At 43.0% G+C, this 27,973-nt stretch overlaps 1 protein-coding gene across 1 annotated transcript in view; it reads left to right on the top strand.

Moving 5' to 3' along the window:
• Positions 1-18,185, top strand: part of wwox (WW domain containing oxidoreductase) — a 130,492-nt gene extending 112,307 nt beyond the window's left edge. The window contains exon 9 of the mRNA XM_034141830.1: positions 16,796-18,185. Coding sequence (XP_033997721.1) covers positions 16,796-16,987 — 192 coding nt within the window. The 3' untranslated portion in view covers positions 16,988-18,185. The remainder of the gene's footprint in view (positions 1-16,795) is intronic.
• Positions 18,186-27,973: the final 9,788 nt, after the last annotated feature.

Raw genomic sequence — 27,973 nt, 5'->3', positions numbered from 1 at the left:
AATGAGTCTGGTCCCCCTTCCCTCCACAGCCTCACAATATGAAGCACTTCAGCCATTAAGAACAAGCGGTGCCATAAATCCAATTCATCAAATGACTCCCAATTCATTATGTGCTAAGTGTTGACTGGTTAAAGCGAGCTCTATCACTCATCCACTCCCATTCCAACTGCCTCCTTTGCAGACTCGCACAACTTGGAATGTGGGAATGGGAATCATCCGGCAGTATTCTGTTATTCCAGGCCATTACCATGTGCCAAGCTGGGAAAAGAGATCCAGTGATGTGTGCTGCAGTTTGTGATTGGAGTGGATCCTCTCTCTCTCCCCCTCTGACAGCCATTTTAAACACTCGTTTATGCAGCGCTTTTAATATCAATAAGAGAAGCAGGCAGGCAGGCGGACAGGCAGCAGTTTCTTAGACACACACACACTTACACACACAGAGTGACACACACGGCCTGGCTGGAAATCAGCAGCTTCCATCTCCCTGGTATGACAGGGTGTGGTAATTATGTCTCTGTGAGAGTGTGTGCTGTTTGCTGGGTGAAAAATGATAATGGGGGTGATTTTTAAGTGCCATATCTCCCGCACGGGTAATGAAAAGTACTTTTAATCCAGTTCGGAGGAACGGAGGGGTGGAGGAGAGGAGTGGCTGGGGAGGAGGAAGCAGAAGGGTCTGTTGTGATGGGAGGAGAGGAGGAGGAGTGGAGGAATAAGAGGGTGCTCTGAGGGTGGAGGGATGCTGATAGAGGGGAGAGGACGAAACAAGGAGCGAGGAGAGGTTTGAAGGAATGCGGTGTGTGTGTGTGTGTGTGTGTGTGTGTGTGTGTGTGTGTGTGTGTGTGTGTGTGTGTGTGTGTGTGTGTGTGTGTGTGTGTGTGTGTGTGTGTGTGTGTGTGTGTGTGTGTGTGTGTGTGGTGTGTGTGTGTGTGTGTGTGTGTGTGTGTGTGTGTGTGTGTGTGTGTGTGTGTGTGTGTGTGTGTGTGTGATAGGGGGGCTTGTGTTGTTGTGCCAGGGGAATGCCTAAGCCTTGGCATAAAGCTTGAGCTCAGCAATTAGAATAATTAAGAGGGACTGACAAGCTTTTAGAGTCTCTCTCCCTTCCCCTCTCTTTCTCATCTCTCCCTCTCTCTCCCTCTCTCATTCCTGTGCCAGCTGTAAATGTGGAGTATGTCAGACAACATTATGTCAGTTATGTCAGGTTAACACACAGGTGCATGTTAGAAGCTTAGGAGTGTCAGGTGCCTGAGCACCAGCAAATGAGGGAACCCCTGCGACTGTGTCACCTCCCTTATCCCACTCATTCACTTTCATTTGTGCACACCATGCAGCTCGCATTAACACAACTCATGTATGATACGTTCAAGCTGTGGAATTTTATTTTTAAGAGGCTTTGCTGTAAAACATAGCTCACTATTACCCTGGAGTCAGATGGCCTAAAGGGCTTATCACAATCACACCTTCCATGTGAAGACGGGAAGAATAGGTGTGTTGTTATGCACACAATAGGTTGTGTGTGCGTGAGAGAGAGAGTTCACTAATGACTTCACACCCCATTAGCGACTTTGCTTGATATGTCACACTTCATTATGTATTTAGATCAGTGGTGCATGCACTTGGAAAAGAGTGTGCGCACGTATGAAGTATACAGTATCTGTACTGGGTACTGTGGGACTATACCAACTTGTGGGCCCAACTCTATTATTACATAGTAGGCAATAGGTATTTCGGTTTTCTTTTGAGACCTACCCTTTCATTTTTCATATTTTATGTGATGCAGATTTTTTATCCAAGATCACATTGTTGCATAATATAACGTTTTACCTCATTACTGTATTAAAATACTACTGCATGTAAAAGGCTGCATGAACGTATGCTCTTATAACTTACAGCAGACAGTAACTTGACATAACATACATTTTGTTCAGTGAGGGCAGTTACTCCAGAATAATTCTTGTACCAATTTCATTCTTCCTCTGACCCAAGCTTGGCTCCGGACCCAGAATAAGATTGCCACTGGGTTAGTGTGTGTAATCTGTATGCAAGACACCTAAGAGCGGAAAATAAATGTCCTTGTCTAAGCAGATACATTTCTATCTGTTTAAATCTGCTTAACATTTTATAATAGGGGGGCTGATATATGGAGAGTTTATTTGTCTTCATAATTTACAAGATCTCTTGTGTGTGATTCATAGATCAATTACTCAAAGAGCCACCACTGTCCAAACATTTATTCCACAGTTTAAGCTTGCCTTTGTATATAAATCCATCATAAATTCCTAAGTGTGATCTCTATGTGTGTGTGCATGCACATATGCAAGACAGGTATAAGTGTTTATGTGCAAATACTCCTGTGCCTGTATGTGCATGCAGCATATGTGATATGTTTTAATTCCTTATAAACAGACAGCAGAGTGGCCCTGCACGTTAGTTTTATCAGAGTGTGTTTATCTTAATTCCCCTCAGTCTCTTTCAGTCCTACCATCCATTACCTGTATGAGAAGGCAGCATGCTCTCCTGGGCCTTACCACACACACATCTACCGTTACCTTGACGCTTAAATTAATGATGATATGACAATAAGGGAGTATGTATATATTGCTCACTGTGTGTGACTAACTGCCTGTCTCTTTGTCAGTTTCCTATGCATTGTTGCCTTGGCTTATGAGAAGATGATGTTTTTCACAGCGGTCCGTTGTGACCTTGGCTGTGTAAACGGGTTTGTAATGTAATCATGAGTGGAGGAGAGGAGCTGCTCTGACAAGGAACCATAAACAGGCTAATAGATGCATGCCATGCTAACATGACACATCTCACACATCATATCAGATTGTATGCCATGCAACACACACGGTTAAGGTCAGGTGTAAGTGTATTCAATAAGAGAGGGCCTCAACATGTAAATATGAGAGATCCAAACCCTTTCATGCACACACTCTATGCATGCTTACACTACGTTACCCCCTGTGTGGAGAATGACAGGCTCTTTCAGGGATGTGACCCGCTCTCCATGCTGTTTGTCTTTAGGGTCACATCCTGCCCTCTTATTCTTGACCCCTGACCTTTGACCTAAGTCCGTCAGCCAGTAGTCACCAGCACTGAGCTGACAGCTCCCAAAGCCCACTGACCCCTAAAGTACAGAGACAGAGAGAGAGAGGAGAGCTTTGACCGTCGACCTCTCTTGCATTGGGAGCGGTGTACATCCAGCAAGAGTGACAGCTTACCTGTTCAAAGAGGTCTCGCAGAGAGTGGGAGAAACAAAACGAAAAACATATCGCATTCATGAAATATGAAAATCAAGGTTGGAAGTAATGAAAAAAGAAAGTCATTAGAGGATTGAACGAAGGACGGCGGGTGAGATGGTGAGGAATAGGATGGGAGGACGAACATGGGTGAACCTGGCTAGTGGAGGTCACACTGCCTGAGGAGACAGGTGCCTCAAGATTACTCCACATTAATGGTCTTTACACACACACACACACACACACACACACACACGCACACGCACACCCGGTGCAGGCCACTCCTGGAGAACTACTATCCCACAGGGACGTGGAACTAGTGAGAACACAGCTCTGACTCTCATATCCTATTTATACATCCCTTCCTGTACATTACAATCCTATTTATCTCGCCCTGCTTCCTACACAATCCTATTTATGGACTCACCCCCACCCCACCACCTCCACCGTGTACCCCCTTCGACTCTCCAATCCTATTTGTGTGCCCCCTCCTCCTGTATGCAGGTGCCATCTATCCAAACGGCTGCCTGTTGGGGGGTGTAAGCCATGATTCAGAGATGTGTGTGTGTGTGTGTGTGTGTGTGTGTGTGTGTGTGATGTGTGGTGTGTGTGTGTGTGGTGTGTGTGTGTGTGTGTGTGTGTGTGGTGTGTGGTGTGTGTGTGTGTGTGTGTGTGTGTGTGTGTGTGTGTGTGTGTGTGTGTGTGTGTGTGTGTGTGTGTGTGTGTGTGTGTGTGTGTGTGTGTGTGTGTGTGTGTGTGTGTGTGTGTGTGTGTGTGTGTGTGTGTGTGTGTGTGTGTGTGTGCGCTCACCAGTGATTTGTGTGTTAATGTAACACTGAAATTGGAGTGGTCCACCTAGGAATAAGAGAAACACTGTTCTTCGACCTTAGTGTTTGCAAACATCAGTCAGTTGTTCTGTGGCTAACTAAGAAGCTGTTTTTTTTCTTAGCCTTGAATTTGGTTCCAACCTAAATGCTGGAAAGTGAACGCTATGCGAAATTGCCATAAACTGCTGTTCATAGAATGGCAATTGGAGGCTGGCTCCAAAAGCAAGTGAATCCCAAAAACCCCAATATCCGAATCTACAAAAACATTTTCCATTCTTCATTTTACAGGGTGGATTGTAATTGAACTCACCTGTGTGCGTATAGAGTAATAGTTGGTTGATGTCATAGGTTGCTAGCTGCTAGCTGTGTTCTCTGCTGTACCACCTGGTACCGTCTCAGCTCCACTAACACTTTTTGCCCATTTTTGGTTCAGCCCAGATTTGGCTTGTGTTGTCAGTGCAACAGTTAATTCAAAAAACCTTTAGTTGAGGTCACGGGGTATGCCCTTATATTATACAGTTTATAGTTTTACCTCACATGATTACGCGTTGAAAATAAAAGAGGGGAAAATCAGTCTCATGGTGAAAGAGACTGATGGCACTCTTTCATCTGATGTAGTACATATCCGTGTTTCTGTGTTCGCAAATGATCAGTTAGGAAAGATGAGTGTCTATGTCTTCTGTCCTTTCCCATCTCCTCCTGTCCCTATGACAGGCCTCTTATCCTCCATTAGTGTATTTAAACAGGACAAAGTGACTGTCCATATCACGGGCCTGTCTCCACCTGCCTCCCCATCCTGTCACTCACCCGGTGTTATGAAAGCACCCTCATTCTGTTTGAAGACGGGAGATGAAAGTAGGACAGTAGTCAGGGACCTGGTTGGCCTGACAGACCAGATTAGAGTGGCAGATCCTGGAGAAAGAGGTACGCGAGGAGAGAGAAGGGTGAGGATGTTCCTGCCTAACTGGATTAGGAGTGGGGGGGGAAGGAAAGGTATATGTAGAGCAAGGGTCTGTGTGCCTGTTCATATTACAAAGACAGGAGTCCGTTGGCTCTCCAGTTGCACTTTAGTTTGAGCTGAAGGACGCGCGTCTCACAGACAGAGCTTAATGATGAGCCAGCAACAAAAAACTTCACATGCAGAAAACACAATCTTCTGATGAAACAGAGAAGAAGACAGACAGGCCGCCAGAGTACAAGGTTAAACAACTCACTGTGCTGCTGCTCTGCTGTGTCTCCATTACTCTGTGTACACAGCTGGACTAGTTGAAGTTATATTGATGCTCAGCGCGAGACTTAGGCAACGGATTTCCAACAAGTGATATATGACGTCTCCCATTTGGCAGACATTTTTATCCAAAGCCAACACCAGAGTGAAATAGTGTGACTGAGCTGAATTTATTAATCATTCAATTAACTAAATGTTCCTTCTTGGTATGGTTCAGATGAATGGACTGTCAGTCTTTAATGCAATCTAATTCTCAGCATACCTCAAGAGAGATGCTGAGAACTTAACTGCTCTGCAACTCTTTCATTTCTCTCACCCTCCTTTCACCTGCATTACTCATTCCTCTGCGCTTTCGTCACACTAGTTTTTGCTGTATTATTTCTCTGTATCTTGCCTGTTGAAGTCGCCCTGCAGCCTCCTATCTTCCTCCCTCCCTCTGTGTCTCTTTCCTCCCCTCCTCAGATAGAGTCTTGCTCTGTGTCTTTGGGGCCGGCTGGTAAAGACAGTCGGGGCAGTCGATCGTATCAGACTATCAGGCCAGTTCAACCATAAATTACCTGCAGCTAACAAAGCGTGGGGCTGTAACTATTACACAGGCACTCAAAGTCACCCCGGCCCACACGGCTGGGCTAAACACTCTCACACTCAGAGAGATAAGACCACAGAAGGTGCAGGGTTTGGGTGAATCTGGTCGGTGGCACACTGAGATTGAAATACTCACAGCATAGGACTTTAAACATGGAAGGTTTGAGTCCAGTCAGAGAGGAAGCTGATGACTTCATATCAGCATGATACTGTAGCTCAATAACAAACAACAAACTTGGATATCATTTTAGGATTAATATTATAGCCATACCGAAACATTTGCAGGACATTGCTCCTTGTCATTCTCTTGTCTTAACTGGTAGAAATGGGGGCTAATGTTTCAAATGTAACACCGCTAATAACAGTGTATAACTGAACATTCAACAACAAGTCAAACAAATATTAAAAAGTAGAAGTACAAGAAAACAAAAACATGTAAAGAAAAACAAAATAAAACCTTTATCCGACTTGATTAATAGATGTATACAGCTTAAGAGACTGGGCATTTTTCAATTTCAATGTGTCATTTTAATGAGGAACATCCAGCGGAGTTATTTTTACACCGCTCTTTCACTTTGAAAACTGTCTACTTTGATGAAATGAGATATGCCAAATAACTCCAGTGGTTCAATTTAGATTTCTTTATGCAAACATTTTTGCAAATGGCCTATTTGTCTCACTCACTTCGAGCGTGACTGTATACCTAAAGCATCGTCACCTTTACTGTCATTAAGCACAAACACAACACAACACAAACATCCTGTAATCAGGCATTTGAAAATAACCCAGGATTTATTTATGTCCGGCTTCATCTGGTAGTGTGGCCCCTCTTTATGTTGAACTGTTTGTTGTGTGGGGACAGAGCAGTGCCTTTCCCTGTCCCAGCTGTGCGCACAGGTCTGTGTTTCTGGCTAATTGAGAGCGTGTTCTGGGCTGCAGCTCTGCCCTGGAGGTTAGTGTTAGCACACACACACTGTCTGTAGCAGGACAAATGAGAATACACCCCGCCATCTGCCAAGAGAGACACTCCCCTCGCCCTCTCCTTGTTCCCTCTACCCTTGTCCCCCTCCTCTGTTTTACTCTTTAAATATCCTTTGTATTCCTTCCTTCGTTCTCCCACCTCTCTCTTTTTCACCCTCCTTCACCTCTCCTCTGCTTTCCCACATTTTTCTCCATTCAAACTGTTTTTTCTTTCACGTGACCCAACCTCTTTATATCCACCACTCGTTTCCTTCCTGCACCTTCTGCCACATGCCTCTCTCCATCCAAATAAGTCTGTGGTGTGTGTGTGTGTGTGTGTGGTGTGTGGGTGTTGGTGTGTGTGTGTGTTGTTGTGATGTGGGGGGTTCAGGCTGTCGTGTTAGGGTGTTACCGTAGTCCGACTGCAGACTTCCAGAGTGTTCCGCGGGCGCGATCCATGGGGGCTGACACCGAAGGTGACCCCCGGTCGGTAACCTTGGAGACCAACTTTATTAAAATGAATTTGAGTAGAGGGGCCGTACTGACAGCAGCATAATTACATCGCAGAGCATCAGCACTAATTTATGCAGCCCGCATTCAACCGGTCAGGAGTGCCGAGATGGGGTCAGCGTGGACACACACAAACACACACACACCACACACTCACACAGACATATACACATTGATCAGAATACCAATAAAAATAGATGAATAAATTCAGCTTGTTCTTATAGCGCACAATGCTGAAGTGTTTTGACTGTTTTGAGGCTCAACGTGTTTTCAATGTATGTAGGCGTTCATATGTGACCTGTCTGTGTGTGTGTGTGTGTGTGTGTGTGTGTGCCATAGAGACAGTGTTTGAGTATATTTAGCAGTGTTTTGGAGAAAGACAGTTCTTATTTATGTGGCCGAGTGACTCAAATACACACTGCAGATGAACAGATTAAACATTACATATGTGCTCATCTGCCACGTGTTTTATCAATAAACAAAGAAAAACATCTGCATATATTCTCACTGTAGTGGGCTTCCCTTTGCCAATTGACACTAAATATTCCCGTTGAAGCCTTTAGTGTGATACATCACCACACACAAACCTTTACAGTAGATGTGGACAAAGAAATGCGGATATTTATTAACATTAAATTCTAACGACATATAAACATTTGAGTACAATCATGTGCAAGCTTTTTATTCAGCATAAAACTAACACCTTCTGATTGCCATCTTTTGCATTCATGAGTTGGTTAACAAAAAACAATTCAGATAACGTTTCACTGCTTTGCATTCTGAATGCAACAAAAACACGTTCTGACCACCTTTCCCTGATCTCCCTCGGCATCTGTTCTGATGAACTTTCCAGCACCCAGATATAAACCTGGTGATGACAAGTCTGCCCCGTAGAGGCTCAAGCAAGAGGCAACATGAAAAGTGAAGCTCTAAAAGGGAGAGAGGGAAAGGGGTCAGGGGAAGAGAAGCGGGAGAAAGTGCTATAGAGGAGAGTAAAAAGGGGGTGAACCGGGGGGACATGGATATAAGTCACAGCTCCAGTCACTCCGTTGTAGCCGTTGTGACCAAGGGCACACTAATCTATCCCATTAGCAGATCTCTCCGACTCTCTCATAATGTTACCGCTAGCTGCTCTCCTGTGACATGTTCCTGGTTTGTGTGTATGTGAGAGAGAGAGGGAGAAAAAGAGAGCTTGCATTTCTGTGTGTGTGTGTGTGAGACACAGTGTGAATGAGACAGGATTCTTTCGCCTGCGTGTGTGTAAGTCTGTGCGTAATGACAGTTCAGCTAGTTGCTCTCCTGTGAAAATGACACGTTCCTGCCAAATTAATATCATTACTATCAGAGTTTAATGGGCCAGTGCTGCCTTCTTATTTAAAACAGAACATCCCTCTCTCGACCTCCACCACAAGGGAAGGGGGGGGGGGTAGGAGGATGGGTTATAAGCAGGATAGACAAAATTAGCAGAATATTTTTTATTTCCTGCTACTGCCAAAGAGGAAGATGAACTTAATATAGGGTTGAGTTGAGCTTGAAAGCAAACAAACAGAATGTTAAGGATAAAAAATACATAATTTAGCCGTGAAGGAAAGATCTTAGGCAGAGGAAATGAATACAAACATTTTCATTTGGACACTTTGCGTGCATTCAGTGGGACTAGACGACTTATCACTTACTATTTTTTTCCTACCATGTCAGTAATTTGCCTAAAAATACATTTGCCTTTCTGCTTTGTGTGATAGCTTTAAAATGAATCTCTGCTCTGCTGAACAATAGGGCTTCCTCCCCAGTTGTAATGTTACATTTTGGGATTGTATTCTCAGTAATTGTTTGCAGCCGGGTGCATGTCTGCTGTTGGAGTGACGGCTGCTATCATCACCGGTATTTAACATAACAAAAAGCCAGATCATTTTGGCATTGTGTTTCTGGTGTAAGGGGGCTTCCGCCTTTTTTCTTTAGTGGGAAGAAATAACACTTTGAATTTTGGAGCTAGCTAAGAGATGTTCTGCTCTTGGGTACATTTTCTTGTCTCTTACAGTATGCCTTTCTGGTCATTGGCTTTTCTTTTCTTTGACAGTACTTTACAGTAAGTGTGTGTACAGTATGAGCAGTCTGTTAGGGTGTCATTCTTCACTTGGAGTCAGCACTGTGATAATGAGTTCATTTGGAAATACACTCTGCAGGCTGCCTGTGCATGTGGGCACGTGCATGGTTGTGCATATTATCACTCTGTATATATATAACTATTGCACACTACATTGTACCGTATGTGTGTATGTGTTTTTTGGGATGTGCACACCTGAAAATGTGTGTGTGTGTGAATATGTCAGGTTGCCGCAGGAGACCAATTAGCTGGTGCATCAGTGAGGAGGTGAGCATACACACACCTGTGTGTGGCCCTATTACACCAGCTCATCACACACTCGCATAGCGACACACAGACAGCATTGCTCTGCTCATAATAGAAACATACTGACACTTCCAGTACATTGACCATATGGAATAATGACTTCAGCGTGTCAAACTGTCAGACTTGAGTCACCAGCATGCGTTATTTCAACCATGTGTTACTAACTTGACCAACTTTTGCAAAATGGTGGGTTATCTTACTGCTGCTGAGTGGTTGTCGCTACCAATATGTATTTTACATACTTGTGGTTTATACACAGCAGATGAGATCCAAAAGTGATTTGTTCCAAACTTTGCGTGCACTGACGCAATCAGGTGAGAGTGAAAAGGCAGATCACAGCCAATAAAGCAGCCAGGCCTCTTCATGTATAATTCAGATCTTTTATGTGGGCTATGCACCCATATGGGCGTGCTAAAGGAAGACTAAGGCCATTTCCAGCCAGAGAAAAGCCCTTTTAAAAGCTCATCCCTGTGCCAGAGTCCTGCTCCTTTTACTGCGCCTCTGTAATGAATAGGTGTCCAATAAGGCCTTTTATTGTCTTAGCATATGTTGCTTTTATTAGGGGGAAATAATTAGGTTGTGCGGATCACTTCGGAAGTCCTCTCGCAAGATCAAAATGAGATAGTTTCACAGTCGTTGCGCAAGTCCTTCTGACTCCTCATCGTTTTCCCCTTGGATGCCTTGTGTCCTTGCTCCCTCCCATACCTCCTCCTCTCCTTTGTTTCCTTCCCTGCTCCTCTCATCTTTATGCACCCCCCCTCCTCCTCTCTACCTCTTGTCCTTTGCATTCCCTCCACCTCATTTCTCACTTCCTCTTCTATTGTTCCCTCAAACATGCGGGCATTAAATGTATACGGCGATGTCGCATCGGACTGCGCATTTACACACACACTACAGCACACACACTACAGCACACACACACTACAGCACACACACACTACAGCACACACACTACAGCACACACACACTACACAGATGAACAATCACTGGGGGACAGGAGGCAGTTGATGACTGACACTCGGTTGATCTTATCTGGCACAGAAGGGGTAAAGGGAGGGCCGCAGAGAGAAAGAGAGAGGAATAGCGCAGGGGGGGTTTCTAGTGGGCTTTGTGTTGTGTTCCTGTCACTCCTACATAGTTTATTCCTCCGCTCCATTCTCTCTCTCTGCCTCCTCATCTCCTACTACATCACTCTGCTCGCTTATATAGAAAGAAGAATGTCAACAGGGGCTCTTCTTGTGATCCGGGACCCAGGGAAAGAGATCCATTTCCCTCCAAGAGGTCCTACTATGACCGTTTACCCAGAGACCTCCAGCTACAGTATGCCCTGTACAGTAAGTTATGAGGCCGGAGGGGGAAGGGGCTGCAGGGGAAAAAGGGATCTGCAGAGGTTTGATGGAAAAGAACAGGGCCGAGTAAGGAGCAGGGGGCAAGGCTGACAGACTGAGAGAGATTGAGCGACCGTGATGAAGAAACGGAAAGAAAAGAGGGAGGGGGGGGAGAGGGCTGGTCCTTCCATCCTGTCCTTAATGCCCCTCAGGGGGGTACACTGCCCGTAGGTGAGTATTAGCCCTCCGCCTGTGGGCTAATGGAGGGTATGAAATAGAGTTTAGTACATACAGATGACCAGGGTAGACTAATCACTGGGGAGACCCATGATGAGGAGAGCTGGTCATTCTCTGGGGGTCTCACAAGCTCTCAGTAAGATTACAGTACGGCCATGGCTCCATTAAAGCCTTCAGCCTTCATCCAGTGCATTAGATTGTGTAGAAGTGGGTTCATTTCAGAGGGCTTGCAGATGATGTTATGAATCCAGACCTGAAAAATAGCACTGCACCTTTACTTGCTTACATCTACTGTGACCTTTGACCCACCTCAGTCAGTGGGACAGCGGTCAGGGTGTGAGTGTCAGGGTACTTTCTGAAGTGTGTGCTGAGGTGCTAATCTCCTCTCCTCTTGGTTGAGTGGTCAAGATGAATGGAGGGACAGCTTGTTTATCAGAGGGGACCGCGTTACCCAGGGTTCCCTCTTCAGCTGGGCCGTCAGCTCGCAGAGGTTACCACCGCCGAGCAAAGATGTATGCGCGCGCACGCACGCACGCACGCACGCACGCACGCACGCACGCACGCACGCACGCACGCACGCACGCACACACACACACACACACAGCACACACACACAAACTGCACACACACACAGGACGTTTTGATTTCAATGGTTATTTATTAAATGTAAAATATCTTGAGCACAGATTAAAAATCAGACACCTCCATTTATTTGAAACATCACAGGCTGAAAAAACAAAACATTTCTGAAACAGAATCACAATCCCTTTGATAATTCCCATTTTCAGGAAAGCTAGTCCCACGAGGCCGAGGGCTGAGGGCAGAAACTGCACTCCTCCTGCTCCTTTACTCACTGTGGCAATACGCAAGGAAACACTTCCCAATTCATGCTGTAGCCTCATGACATTGGATTGTAGAAAATAAGTTGTGATTGAAAAGTACCATTAGAATTAAGGTTTTTTACCGCTTATAGATGAAGGAAAACAAATCTGTAGTTTACCGTTTTCTTAAATAGGGTGAAATAGTATCAATGAGGTGACTTCAAATACCAGGAGGCTGCTTGTCTTTGATTGACAGCTTCCATAATTCAAGTACCAAAAATTGTAAGCAAATTATTTTTCTTCCATCCAAAACCGTTTTTTGACCTGCTGCACATCCAGAGGGCCTTCACATGACAAGCATGGACATATGCTGTGATGAGCTGTAGTGCATGCCAGGAGCTGAACCTCTCAAATGGTGTCCCAGGCATTAAGAGCTTTGCCAACATATAGCACTGCTGCTGAATTGGAGTGCCATCACATAGGTCAGCTGCTCCTCTCTGCTCTGCCTCAACCCTCGCTGCTGTACAAATGCCACTGACAACCACTGACACAGATGGTGAGCAGAAACACAGAAGGACAGGCAAAGGAAGAGAACCACCCACAGGAGTAAGGAAACAGGAAGACTCTGCACACACTGTCCAAGAGAGGATATTGCCTGACAATATATCAACTCCATATTTTAAAACCTTTTTTTTTTATCTTTTCTTTTTATAAACCTTTTTTAAATTATTCTTTTTTTTTAGACACATGCCATATGAGAATTTGGGGATTATAAAAGTACCTGAAAGAATTGCTAGGTTTTCAGCATGCATAGCTGTTTGTATTTACACTTTGTATGTACAGGGATGGGCCAAAAAAACAGACTGCTCTACAGTACTGGGTTTATTTACATCCAGGTCAGAGGGAGATTGTCATAACTACAGATGTGGGGGGGGGTGAGGGTCACATGCAAAGGGTCAGAGAAAGATCGTACGGCTGAGTACAACTTGGTTGATGAAGACACAGAACATAACACAGCAAAGTAACAATACTGTTAATTCAACAACATCACATCTCCCCACATAGCCCTTTTTGCTTTTGAATACGCTAAGGAGTTTCAGCAACTGGTTATTGCGTAACGCTATACAAGGGCATTTCTATTGCAAGTCCATGATTTCCATGAGAGTCATATTGAGATTGGAAGACTTGGATCTGATCCCAGAGCAGTTCCAGAGCCGTAGTAGTAGATCCCAGGCTAAGTGCAGGCTCATTGCTCCTTAATCTGCAGTCAGCTTATTTGTTGGTGTTTTTGAGTATTTTTCTCACCATTTAGATGTTCATTTCCACATATACAGAAATACACAGAACTGTCCTGCTCCTTGGTTTGTCATATTGCTTGGCAATCTTTATTTTTAGCATAGAGGATCATTTTAGATTAGTGTTGTTTTGGTGCATATCATTGTCCCATCTTCTCCCCTCCCCAAATCATTGTGGTTATAGCAGAGCTCTTTTTCTTTTGGGAATGTTCAAGCGAAGTCTCAACTAAATCAAAATCAGTCCTGGTCAAGTCGTAAGTCTTCACTGGAGTCTTTGTTGAGTAAGCTAAGTCTCCTCACTGCAAATGATCAGATAGTTTGAAGAATAATAAGAAACAGCGATAAATGTATGTCGGTGAATCAATGTGGCTTTCTGAAAGGGCCAATTGCACAGCAATAGGCGGGCATGTGACCATCATTAATTGAATCACAATAATTAAGTAAATGCACTTATTAACTACAGATACAAACCTTTGCAGTACCCTCAACACAACCAATTGCGGCATATTATTATTGTGTTAGAACTATTTTAAATCTCATGTCAAGTCCACCTGTCAGGCTAGTCAGAATCTACAGCTCTGAGTAGTAGTATTAGATCAACTCTAAAACACCACAGATTTCTCTCTGAAACTACTGTACACAAGTAATGCTTCACATTTAGTTGCAGAAGATAGAAAGACACAGCGAAATCCATCAGTTTGTAGACAGCAACATTTACAGGCATACTCTACAACTTTAACACGGGTTAGAAATGGCTGTTATGATTGCACAAATTTCATTGATGTAACCTTCGATGTAGATTGTCCCAAGTTTTTATTTGAGTATGTGATCGTGCTTGTGTGCAGGCGCATGCTCGTGTTCAAACATGCACATATGAATACTGTATGTGGATTTTGTCAAATTGTGTAATGTGCGTGTATTGAAAATGTTGGACACCCCCTCTTGTTCTTTTCTCACTATCGCGCACACCCCTTGCCTCCTATCTGGAAATACACACACCACACAACACACACAACACCACACACACACACACACACACAGCACACACACACACAGATACACACAGCACACACACACACACACACACACACACACAATGATAGATGGCTGTGGTGGGTGGTTGAGCATGTTAATGCCTAATCTCATCAGCCTTATCTTCTGCAGAGGTCACAGGGTCAAGTGGTGAGGGGATGAGCTAAACACCAATAAGATAGCACATTGGTGGAGACACAGCACTAACAGTGGATGTACTGCTCCATATAACCACTAACTAGACTGTTGCATAAAAAAGCGCATAGATAAAAAGCAACTTAGTAAAAAAATACTGAAGTCATCATTATGAAGTCAGCCACATCCATCTGGATTATGAAATGTAATGTTTTTTTTCTATCAGTTTTTTTAACTTGCAGCAGCACCAGTGTTTGGTAACTGAACACAAAACAAACTGCTTTGAAAGTCAGCCAAGTTCAAGGCGGGCGTCAGCGAGTCGGAGCAATGCAGCACTGAAATCTTCAGTGGAGTTTAAAAGGCATTTAGCTTTCAGACGAACCAAATCAGATGCCCTAAGCGAGGGAGATGAGTTAGAACTGAGCGCGTGTGAACCTGCAACTCAGAGACAACTGCTTGGCATTTGTCTGTCTTGATATGGCGACATGTGATGTGGATGAAGTTATCGCCCCATCTGGCAGGTGAGACAGACAGCGGCACACACAGAGATGCATGCCGTTTCATCTGCTGTTTACCAGCTCTCTCATCACACTGCACTTCAAACACACTCAATCTGCTGCTGCGACGTTACCAACCCAGAGCTCCTACTGGCGGAAGTTTACTACGAAGAGCTTAGAGGGGGGGTTGTGTGCAAGTGTGTGTGTGTGTGTTAATGAGAAAAATATTTCTTGGAATCTGGTTGGTGTGTGTATTTCAATCATTGCATTGCATCTATATGCATATTTTTGTACTTGTACATGTGAAAGTATAAATGCTTTAGACCTCAATGGATCTTTCCACTTCATATGTGTTTGTCTCCACAGCTGCTTTAGGAAGCTGTTCAAACAGTTGGCATGTAATGTGACTCCATTATGCATGTGTGTATGTTTGTGTGTCTTGCCCATGTTTGACTGCTACGTACAAGGGGTTGTCTCACAGCGTGCCAGTGCTCTGTGCTAAACATTAGTCCTCAGCCTCCACATCAGCGTTCCCTCTCACTCTCTCTGCCCCCCCACCCCCCCTTCTCACTCTCTCTGCCTCTCATTGGAGATAAAGAGGCGAGCCATTTCATGTGGCCGTATAGAAGTTGTCTCCAGCCCCGGAGTTTGCAGGGAAGCTGTCACAGCAGCTTTTAGCCCGAGCTGCAACATGAAAGATCCTCTTTGAGCAGTTGGGTTATGTGTGTAATTCTCATCCGACATGTTTATTCTGCTGCAGTTTTAACATTCATTTTCAAATGTCACAGAAATCTCCATCCTCCAAGAATATCCCTACTAATTACTGACTGATGGGACATGGTGCATTAGAGAAGTTAGCAGGTTGCGTCCAAATAATGTTTATAACTTTTTCAGTTTGTCTCTCGGCTTTAGACAACATGAAACAGAGTCAATGTCTGGGTTGAGACTTGAGTGATCTTTAAATGTAAACTAAAAATGAGAAGACTTACTGAGAGAGCTTGAGAAAAAGCCTTGTGGCGTGTTCGTCTGTATGTGAACAAATCTATACAACCAACGTCTGATTTAAACACGTACTTGCGTCATTTCCAATACATATTCTTAACTTTGAAAGCCTGGCTGCACCCATATACACATCATCTGAAAATATACATTTCATAACCATAGCATTAACACTTTTACAGGATCCATAAAGCTGTTGTTTCCTGCTGATTCCCACACAGACAGAAGCTGGTGTAATTTCCATGTCCTCAGATTGTCCCGTCTTTACATCTGTAGCATTCTCATGGTCCCATATAGCCAGAAGTCCTGTACACACCGGATAGAGAAATAAATAAATAAATATATGTATATAAATATATGTACAGTAAGGGGTTATGCTGCTCCCATGGTAATATGACCCAGTCATCATGGGCTGCAGAGCGAGAGACAGCGTGTGCAGTCTTTTTTTCTTTCCTGTTGACACTCGGTCTTGCTGTCTCTTGTCTATCGTGTATGTCTCACAGAGGACATAACATTGTAGTTGGTGTCCGCTGTTCGTTCCTTTCTCTTCTTCTCTGGACAGGACATGTCCTAATGTGTGAGTCAGTGAATGTGTTCTCTTTATTTTTGTCTCCTCCCGCAGGCTGAGGCCATCTCGTTGTCTCATGAGTTGCCCGCTGACCTCCGATCTCTTTCTGTGTGTTTCTCCGTAGCAACAAGGGGCGGCCACCACGGTGTATTGTGCCGTGGCTCCGGAGCTGGAGGGCTTGGGCGGCATGTACTTCAACAACTGCTTCCGCTGCCTGCCGTCCAGCCAGGCCGAGGACCAGAGCAGCGCCGCCAGCCTGTGGGAGCTGAGCGAGCGCCTGGTGGCAGACGGGTCAGCAGGCATACAGGCCCTCTGATGGACAGAGGGGAGGGGGGGAGGAGAAAGAGGAGGTGGAGGACTAGACAAATAATCTCAAAGAGGAAGGATGGTGGGTTACGGTCATGTCCAGTTAGGTATGAACTGAATAAAAGGTAACTGTATTCTGACTGCACAATACAAGAGAGCTGCCACAGCACAGAAGTCCATCTGGATATGTCACGTCACTACGGGGGCTAAAACACATTACATATACAGTACAGAAGGGGGTCTCATATACAATCTACTGAATAAATTAAAGTTGTGTTCAGCTCTGCTGTGATAGTTTACAATGGGAGGTGGGGGGTGGGAGTAGATTTAGGACAAATTCAGGGATGTGTTATAGTTGTGTTTTCTTTTCTTGATTATTTTTCATTTATAAATTGTCTTTTTAAAAGTTCATAAAAGCTACTGACCTGTCTTGCTAAGAATACAGGGTTACCTAATAAGCATACACTCCATGGCATATGCATCGGTTTGCTGCAGTAGTGCACTGAATGGCGAATATTGTGTCTTCCCAATTAAATTCAGTCTCTAGTTCTACGAAGATGTTTCCTTTTGAAATGCAGAGATCGTTGGTTAATCATTGTGCTAAATCTTTTTGGGCATAGAAGAAAAAAGGAGTAATGGGCATGTGACACTCATGAATATATAAACACACTAGAGGTATGATTCTTATGACTATATACATTATTCTGCAATAATTGTATTTCTTATCAATGTCCCTATTCACTTTCTGTACAATATTTACAATATCTTAATTCTGGGCATGTGCTAAAGGGGTGTGGGCATAATCGTTTGTTCTTTTATTTAATCTATACTCTGGTAAATCTAAATGATAATTTGGAGGTATTTGTGGGATGATCCATGTCCGCTTGAGTATGAGGAAAATCTTTTTTTCCAGAGTCCAGGACCTTGAATTTCTGTGTTTCTTCCCCTGTTGTTTGAGTAGATGAATGTGAGGGATTTCCATCTCCTGTCATTATTTATCATCAATGTTTTAACATTGAATCTGGCTTCGGGGTTTGCTGTGGATTGGTCGCCTTGAAGCCACTGTTGGGTCGCTTTTGAGACATTGTGCTTTATGGCAGTCTGGGTGTTGAGGTTGCTCTTGAAACATCAGCATTCCAGTGTCATGACATCTGTAAGAAAAAACAAAAAGGGAAAAAAACAATTAATAAAAATCTGTTTAACAGTAAGATGTGTGTGAAATTATTTAAGAACAAAAGTGGAGGTGCATTCATCTGGAGGCCATTAGGGGGAGATATTTGTGTAGCTGACAAGAGAGCAACTCTGGAGTATGACTAAGAGGGACTGTTTCTGAGGGGAAAAAGTATTAATTGTGTATTAAAAAAGCCAAAACATTACACAGAGTTTAGTGACACATTTTAAATAAAACATTTTCTCCAAGCTTTGCTCAAATGCTTTATGACAGGACGTATGTGCAAAAGAAAGATCAAACAGTCAATCATAAATAACACATTCAGAACAACTCTGTTCTTCTTTTGGCCCACACATAGACACACAGTCAGACCAGCGGAACTGCCTTTTTATTTGTCCTGTCCCTCCGATGCAGACACACTCACAGAACACACACTCACACATATAGCCAGACACATGCTGGGCCTTGACACAGCCATGGCCGGCAGAGAAACTGATACCAGTGTCCTGCCCCGTCATAATCTGTCCTGCACCCAGAGTACAGCTGTCTTATCACTGTCCTTTCACAGCACAGCACAGGACACACACACACACACACACACACACACACACACACACACACACACACACACACACACACACACACACACACACACACACACACACACACACACACACACACACACACACACACACTGCAAGAGCACTCGCAGTCTTTTATGTACCCAGCAGGAGAGTGGGAAACCAAGCAGATTGCTCTAACTATTCAGGGTCGGAACAACGCTGTGACCCATGGATGAAAGTGGCCATACTGAAAAAGAGTAAACAGCAGTGTTATATTTGTAATTGTGTAATTGATAACAAGGACTGCCGATGGAAATGAGCTATTAGCTCAAATCTGGTATAATTCATCTCTTCTCTTTTCTGAGATGATGTGTTTGTATGCATGGTCCTTGTTGAAATACGTAATAAAACAACACACAGGAGTCTCACGACCGCTGTCCGTGGTGCTGATCCGGCTGTGACTTCAATCTCTGCTACATTTAAAATAATGTTGTGCACACATGAGAATTAGCTATTTTTTTCCTTTTTAAAATGAATTATATAACATATTTTCACCATGACACACACCTCTTCGAGAGTGAGACTAGTGTCTGACTGCAAACATATTCCCGGTTAGTTTGTGTTTAGCGTGTCAGCTGTTTAGTTTCCCTCTGCTTGTTGTTAGAACCCCAGAGACCTATTTAGTCAGTGGCCCTGCTGTGTTTTGTCGTTTCCAAAAAAACACTCCTGTTGGGCTGAGCCACCACTGGATATAGTAAAGACAACTCCTGCCTTATCTCTCAAGATGTCTCTGACTATGGTAACATGACACACTTCAATGCTTTTGAAATAATTGTATTCAAAAAGATTTCTAGACTGAATAACTTCTTAAGATGGTTATTTATTGCAGTTTCACAACCTGCTTCAGTGATGATCCTAAGAGAGTAATTCCACACCTGAGACGTCTTCCTCTCCCTCACCTCCCTCCCTGCTAAAAGAGGAATACATAACTGACACTGATGAAGGCCTCGTGCTCAGCTATCCCTGCATGTCTGGCTTATCAATGACAACTATATAAAAGTGGAGCTATAGGAAACAGGCCGTTTGAGGAAGCCTTCGATTGGTGGGTGGGCGGACTGGAGAACACAAAGGAGGCATCTTCAGGAGAACAAACAAACACAGACGTCTGTGCACTGCAGAGGCCGATCCATTGGGTGTGTGCCTGAGTGGAGAGGAGGGTCCTGCTGGCTTTCATACAAAGTCCATATCGATCAGGCCCTATCGGAATCATCTGATAGCTAATCAATAAGCTACACTTCCTCTCAGCGAGCGGGGGGGGGAGAGAGGAGCACGGCTCTCACAAGTGTAGGACCTTGATCCTTTGACCCAACAGTGGAGGCCACACACACACACACACACACCACACACACACACACGCCTGCAAACACACACACTTTGAATTCCTGTCTCTCTTCATTTCTCTGTCACTTCATCTCTCTTCTAACACAACAAGGCAATATAAAAACTGAAAGCCTGTGCAAACCAAATAACCAATGTACATTAGAATGTTATTTTAATTAGTTGGATTTACAGTTGATTTTTCCCTTCAACTGAGTTTATTTCAATTGGGGCCGTAATTGTTTACGACTGACCATTTCATTTTCCATTATTGTTTTTATTTCTTCTTGTGATTAATTTCACCTCTCAAGGAATAATTATGAGAGGATTGATTTGGATTATGCCTTGGTTCTACTCCTATTGGCTCCATTGACTGAGGGAATGCCATGTTGCCATTTGGAGCGGATATATTTAATGATCACAATCAATGTTAAAGCTCTCTCTAGACTCAACTAACTCAATAAATATCTGCCAGGAGGAAATTTACCATCTAACTACAGCAGGCAATAAAGTCTTGCTCTCCGGTCTCCCCCTCCCCCTACTCTCTTTCCACCTCTCCCTTTTGAGGATGATATTGTGATTACAACTCTTGATCAATTTTCATAAAGTAATACTGCTGAGTCAATGAAAACATTAGTCTTGGCAGTATCTGCACACTGCATTTTAGCACGCAGCCTCAGTAGATCATTTATTTATCATATTTAAAGAAAACAAATCTTCAAGGTACAGTAGTTCATTTTATAACATTTTTGGTGGGCTTCTTTCCCTTTATAATATAGTTGACCTTTTCTTATTTATTTAACAGGCTTCAGATTCTTAAAGTTTATGAAATGAGTCTTTATACAATGTGTGTTTTAATTTACAAAATCATTTCAGGTTAAAGGATCATTCCTATGCACTTCAATACATACTTATAAAACATAATAATTAACACGTTTATTTTTATGAAACACACACTATCAAATCCCAACCCCCCGTACGGCCCGTCCACACAGCGGCGTTGGAAGCTTCTTCCAACGCTTCTGCCCATTCACTTTGAATGGGGTGACGTCACTTTTCGCCGAACTGCATTGTGGGAAGCAGAGCGGAGCTTTCCTGGCATTTCAGGCTGCAAAAGTTTAGCAATGTTCAACTTTTGAAGCTTCTGAAGCTTTCGGTGGAAGCGTCAGCCAATCAAATCATATGCCAGTACAAGCTCTAGCCAATCAAACCGCTGCTTGTGTGTCAGGGGCGGGAGATTCATGTGATTGGTTGTTGGTCGAGCTTCAGACACGCCCGCCGGCAAGCTTTTTCCAAAGCCGCTGTGTGGACGGGCCGTTAGTGTCTGACTCGTAGAGCTCAAGTTTGCATCCATTTCAGGGGAACACACATCTGGAATGGCCTTCCATTCATAACAAAAAGCTGTACTTCTCTGCATTGCTTTAAAAAAATGCCTGAAAAAAATACTATTGTATTGAATTACTATACTATTGTATTTTTTTTCATATTACAATTTCCTTTCTTTTTTTACATGTGTGTAATTTGTATTTGAAGATTTAAGTATAGAGTACATAGATGGAAAGAGGGAGGCAGAGGGGACAGCATACAGCAAAGAGCTACTGGTTGGATTTGACATCCTTTATTAATACATTTAAAAACCTTTCTTTCAAAATAATTAAGTAAAAGTTGTGTTGCAAATGTTTAAACATGTTATTTGAATTGACTTTTAGGAGGACAAAACCCCTACAGCCTCCTTGCTTTTGAAGTGTGTGAATGTGTGTGCGTGAGGCTGTTCAGGTAAACAGTGCAAGGGGGCTGCCCCGTCTTGCTGTGCCAGATACATTTCTTTCTGAGATGTAACTAACCACTAAAGTAGAAAAACAACCGATGCTCAGAAATGCACTACAAATAAGATGTGCATGTTTTATATGACAGGAAGTACTGCATTTTAAGTAGCTCACTCTTTGCAAATGATGAACGTTTTGTAACACGAAGACGCTGGAGTTGTTGGCAAATGCAAGAAAGTAAATCTTTGTCTTGCGCTTTTATACAGATTCTTTGAAGCAGCATTAATAACATTTGGATCCAGATAGCTGTGATTCAGTGAAGCGTGCTCACTATCAAATGCACTTATTCCCCCCCGAAGATCTGCTCGTGCAATCTATAACTTTCTCTGTTTTTATTGAAGTCTCAACACGGCACCTTTGAGGAAATCCTTCCAGCCCCAAATCCCCAGCGTGTCCTCACCGCTAGACAGCATGACCTTGTAAACCCTGAGTTATTTTACTCACCCATTGTGTGAGGATAGAAAGAAAAGAGAGGGAGAGAGGGAGAAAGAGGAGGGACGGGGGAGGAAGAGAAAAAAGAGCTCCTGCCTGTCACGGCTTTCAAACACAAAGAAAAATGAGCACTTGGGCTGAAGTACAATTATTAGCCCCTGTCTACAGATTCATCACACTATAGAGAGGGAGGGAGAGGGGGGGGGGGGGAGATAGGGAGAGGAGGGGAGCAAGAGGTGGAGTCGAGGAAGGCAGAAAAAAAGAGCTGTGTAGGAATGGGCAGAGCAGTATGGGAGAGGGAAAGACAATGAGGAGAGACAACGGAGGAAATAGAAAATAGGGCTGTAACAATGTGAGCGGGGCGGGGGGGGGGTGTAAGGTAGAGCATGCAAAGCTACCGCAGAGTGGGGAGAAAAAGAGGGGGATGGAGCTTTTAGGGGAATAAAAGAGTGAGGAAAAGAGAAAGAGCAAGGCAGAGGTAAAGGAAGGTAAAATGAAATAAGAGGATTTGTCAGGCCAGCAGTTGGTGGCAGTAATAAAGCCTGCTAATCTGAGGGAGGACGCTTGGCTGCTCTCACACTGACTCTCCTGACGCCCCACTTTACCACCAGGCCACGCCAAGGTCACACACACACACACACACACACACACACACACGCACGCACGCACGCGCACACACACACACACATGCTTAGTTCATGCATGTTTCAGTCTGCAACATTCCTCTTTTGTGAATTTGTACATGTGCTTCCCTCCTTCTTCCAAATGTTTTTCCATCACTGCTGACCCCTCTCCTCACCGCCCTATCCCCCCACAACCCCCCACCCCCTCAGCCATGTTGATTTTGAAATCTCATTTTTCTCTGTTTCTTAACTGGCTCCGCCGTGTGAATCAATACCTTTCAAAACCATTACATAAATACATCTGTCACACGCAGATAGTAGAGTGGGTATGTGATGTGTCTGGTTAAGGCCACCGTAGGGTGAAAGGAGATATGATGTGTGTGTGTTTGTGCGTGAGTGTGTTTTCTCAGAGGACAGCGAGTGTCATTTTGTGTGACCAGGTGTGTCGGGCGGCGAGAGAAAGGTTGTTATTGAGCTGCGGTAAATGACGCATAACCTGGTGCACCGCTTACTTAGCCCCAGACCCCTGTTCTCTCTGTCTCTTCTTTTGTCAGTCAGAGTGTGTGTGTGTGTGGTGTGTGTGTGTGTGTGTGTGTGTGTGTGTGTGTGTGTGTGTGTGTGTGTGTGTGTGTGTGTGTGTGTGTGTGTGTGTGTGTGTGTGTGTGTGCGTGTGTGTGTGTGCGTGTGTGCGTGCGAGTGCGTGTGAGTGCGTGTGTGTGGGTGTGTGTCGTGGGTATGACTGTATGATTTCTTGAATGTCTGAAGTAATGAATGACATGACGGAAGTGAATGCAAACTAAGGTGTAAAATATTTTGCACCTGGCTTTATGAAGCTATCATTTAGATGTCCAAACTTGGCTGGGAACTACTTACTAGTAGGGCTGCTCGATTATGGCAAAAATCATAATCTCGATTATTTGAGTCAATAATTGATATCACGATTATTAAAAACGATTATCCATTTACTTTGAAAACATCAATTTATTGAAAAAGAAAATGTGAACAGTATGTTTTTAACAGTTGATTACCCTGAACTTTAAGTAGAATTCAACTGAAAAACCAATAATAAAAAAATAAATAAATTAAATAAATAAATAAATAAAAAAAAATCGTTTTATTTTGATTATGTTGTTTTCATAATCGTTGCAAGCCAAAATCGTAATTGCGATTAAAATACGATTAATTGAGCAGCCCTACTTACTAGTTCCCAAAAGTAAAACTAGGGGATTGTTTGAACGTTTTAAAACCTGCAACAATGTGTTACCTGAGTTTCTGTCATAACAGTTCTATTTGATTATTTTCGTTTTCTACGTATTCTTTTTTCTGTGTCTTTGTATGCACCACATATACCAAAGCAAATTCCTTGTATGTGTAAACCTATTTGGTAATAAAACAGATTCTGATTCAGTGCATGAACATGATGACAATAAAGATGTTTTTGTACTACCACCTCCCCATTTATTTATTTTAGAAGAAGCCACAACTTCTCCAATTATGAATTTCTAAAACAAGCAGTCACATTTAATACCCTCAAGTGGCAGAATGATTTGAATCAGAAACTCTCTGCAGAATATGAATAAGTGAACAATATGACCAATCCATTCATTTCTTGTCACACAACCATTTTGGTCAGTACCTTAAAAGGAATTGATGTTTGTTATCCAGTCCCACTTAGAACATACTTCCATGCAGCTCAAATACATGTATATCATTGACATATCCAGATATACTGCGATACTGTGACAGAGAACACAAGGAAACCAAGCAGGGAGATAGAGAAGGACGTGGATAAAAGGAATGATTGATAGAGAGAGAAAGATGGAGGTAAAGAGGAGGGGGGGTGTTTCAGTTCCTCAATCTGGGGCCATCTGGAGCTGTAAAGATAGTTTAATCTAAAATAAAATAAAACATAATCGTTATATTTCATTCTCTCAAACGCAAATATGGAATACTTCATTTTTGGTCTTGCAGCAGTTTCTTATTCCATTATTTTCCCCTCATCACCCTTTAGTGTTGTCATTGGCATTTTCACAGCTCACTTCTCTGACGGTGTAGACTGTGATTGACGGTGTGAGGCAGATTTACATGTCATGCTGAAATAGCACAATAACCTGAGCGCAGATAATCACCTCATTGAGAATCGCTCCGGCCTCTCTCCACTCACAATTACTATTGTGTATTTGATCATATAACCACTCTCCAACAATGCACTTAATGGGCTTATTGGCAGCGGACCAGGACTTGCTTGTAAATAAGCCTGATGGTGTTTGATTCTAATAAATTAGGCTCATATATGCAAACACGCTGAAATCATAACAATATCTAAATGTGTATCGGCAGAGGTGGGGTGGTGACAGGCGGAGATTTATGGTGCTACCAATTGGCCGGCCTCATCACTCACTCAGCTATCTTCAACTTTTTTATTGTTTAATTTCCAAATGTGATTGCTACACCACTCCCGCTCGTGCTGATAAATGCAAAAGATCATGGGTAGAGGAGGCCAAGATTAATACGCATAATCTTTCAACTGGACCAATCCAAAAAAAAAGAAAAAGAAAGGAATGTGCTAAGAGCTCTGAGGAGGAATAAAAGCCATTTCTGCTGGACATGATGTAACCGGGCACTATAAAGTAAATAATGTATTTCCCCCAGTCTCTCTCCTGATTGGGGCTGTTTGGGTGAAAAGCCTTTTAACCAAATAAAAAACAAAGCCAAAATAGATACAGGGCTGAAAAAGCTCTATGACCTCATATAATATTGCTGTCATTTATTTGCCTGCATAATGTGAGCTTCGGGTTTAAAACAGCGCAGTGTCACAGAGCAGAAGAGCTACATTTCAAAAAAGCGAAACAACTTACAACATACAAAATTGCATGTAAAAAATAAGGCTCAATAAATCAAGGTACAGTTTACAGCAATACATTTAATGAGCAATTAATGAATTTAAGTACAGCAATATGGGATAATTAACCTGACGCTGATACTGACAGTACGAACAATAACAGCACCCTGGCGAATAAGAAGATACTATTTTTGTTAAGAATCATTATTAAAAGAATGGTTTGCAATACTAATGTGTACGTTCGTGTGCTTGTGCGAGATACAATGTGTGTTATAAAGGGATAAAGGGAAGGGAGAAAAGTCACCTCTCAAAAACACACTCACATACCTACGAGATTAATTACAAGTACCGTGAATCACTGTGCAATTAATTAACTCATCCTTAGTAATGAGGGTGTGTGTGTGTGTGTGTGTGAGAGAGAGTGTGTGTGAACTGTGCGTACTGTGTGTCACACAGACAGCCCCTCCATCTCTCCACCTCTCGCCCTGTCCCCTCTCTAATTGCTTCCCTCTCTATTAAAATGCAGTCTGCTGTGACATCACTCAACCCTCTGTTAGAGCAGGCCAGGACACCTGGCAAACCACATACACACACACACATTACACACATTACATACACACATTACACACACAGGTACACGTACACAGTTTATTATATAGAGCATGGTTTGTGTGGGTTTTGGGGATGATTTCAGATCTGAGGGTAAACGCGGGATTATTTCTCCTTTAGGATGAATCCAGCCGGAGCAACAACAGCGCTGACATCACACACCTGTGGTGTCACTCCCAGCAAACGTGTGTGTGTGTTTCTGGAGGCAGGTACACTGACTGGACTGTAGAATCTGGATGGACTGATGTGTAATGTGAGTGTTGTTGGTCTGGATCATAATAATTGTTAACTAGCTTTCAGGGAGGGTTGTAGGAATCCATATCATGAGACAAAATGATGTTTCCAACTATGTTTTATACACAAATGTAATGCATAGCAGTGGAACACAGTGCCTAGTACCAGGCATCAATTGCAACATTTAATTTGCAGTTGATGTGTTTTATTTATATTGTGCATATATTAATTATCATTCCTCCTATTTCAAATCTGCATTTTTTTATATGAATTCCACATTAGAGAAAAAACTGTCCCATCACCAACATGCTGAAAATGTTGTTCCTCACAAATACGTAAGTAAAATCAAACACAGAAATAAACAACAACTGTTGATTTGAAAATGTCTGATAGAAAAATAGTTCATCTTTATCCATTTTGGCCACTGTCCAGGGAAATAGTGTAATTCCAGCTTTGCCATGTATATACTCTGTATTTTATATATATATATCAGGGTTTCCCACACATAGACTATACTTGGGCGGGCCGCCCAGGTATATTAATGGCCGCCCAAGTATAGTTCACGACCCATTTAGTTTTTTTCTTTTTTTAGTTTTTTTTAATTATGTTTTTTTTTATTTTTTATTTTTTTTTATTCGTCCGCGACCACGACGCCATCTGCGATCGATTAACTTGTGGACAATGATCCCTCGCTCTACGCCTCCTGTACCCAGTCCCGGACTGGCCATCGGAAGGACCGGGGGGTTTCCGATGGCCTGGCCTGTTAAGTGGCCTGATGGCCTGAGGATTTTTTGGGTGACTGGTTGTCTACATGATGTGGCCTGCCGACATGGTCACTGTCATACAGATCATAAATCAAAGCCGTTGATTGGTCTCTGTGTGTCATTCAAGCTCGGGATAACCTCAGCTCAGGTGAGGTAAAGGACTCTCTGAGTGTATAGATAGTTAAGTTAGTCTAAGTTCTCAGTGGGTCTCAAACGGTTTGGTCACCATTTATGTAAACACATATTTCCATTTGAGGGTGTCAGTGTTTTTTCATATTGGATATGGTATGTTATTAGTTATGGCCATGATTTTATGATTATTGAAATGTATACAGTTCTGTTTCATATAGGTGTTCCATAGATCTAGTCTCTTTATTGGCCCCTCAAATTGATGCATTTAACTCCAAAATTAAAATATAAATCTTACCGGGGGAGCATGTCCCCGGACCCCCCTAGAGGATTTCAGGTCCACCCCCACTTAAAATCACATGGACAGGTTCCTAAATACATTTACAATTTTTTTTAAATAGTAACCCATGTCCATATGTTTATTTG

The sequence above is a fragment of the Trematomus bernacchii genome, unplaced genomic scaffold (genome assembly GCF_902827165.1).
Source record: "Trematomus bernacchii unplaced genomic scaffold, fTreBer1.1, whole genome shotgun sequence".
Classification (NCBI taxonomy): Eukaryota; Metazoa; Chordata; class Actinopteri; order Perciformes; family Nototheniidae; genus Trematomus; species Trematomus bernacchii.
This window is presented reverse-complemented; position numbering and strand designations above follow the sequence as displayed.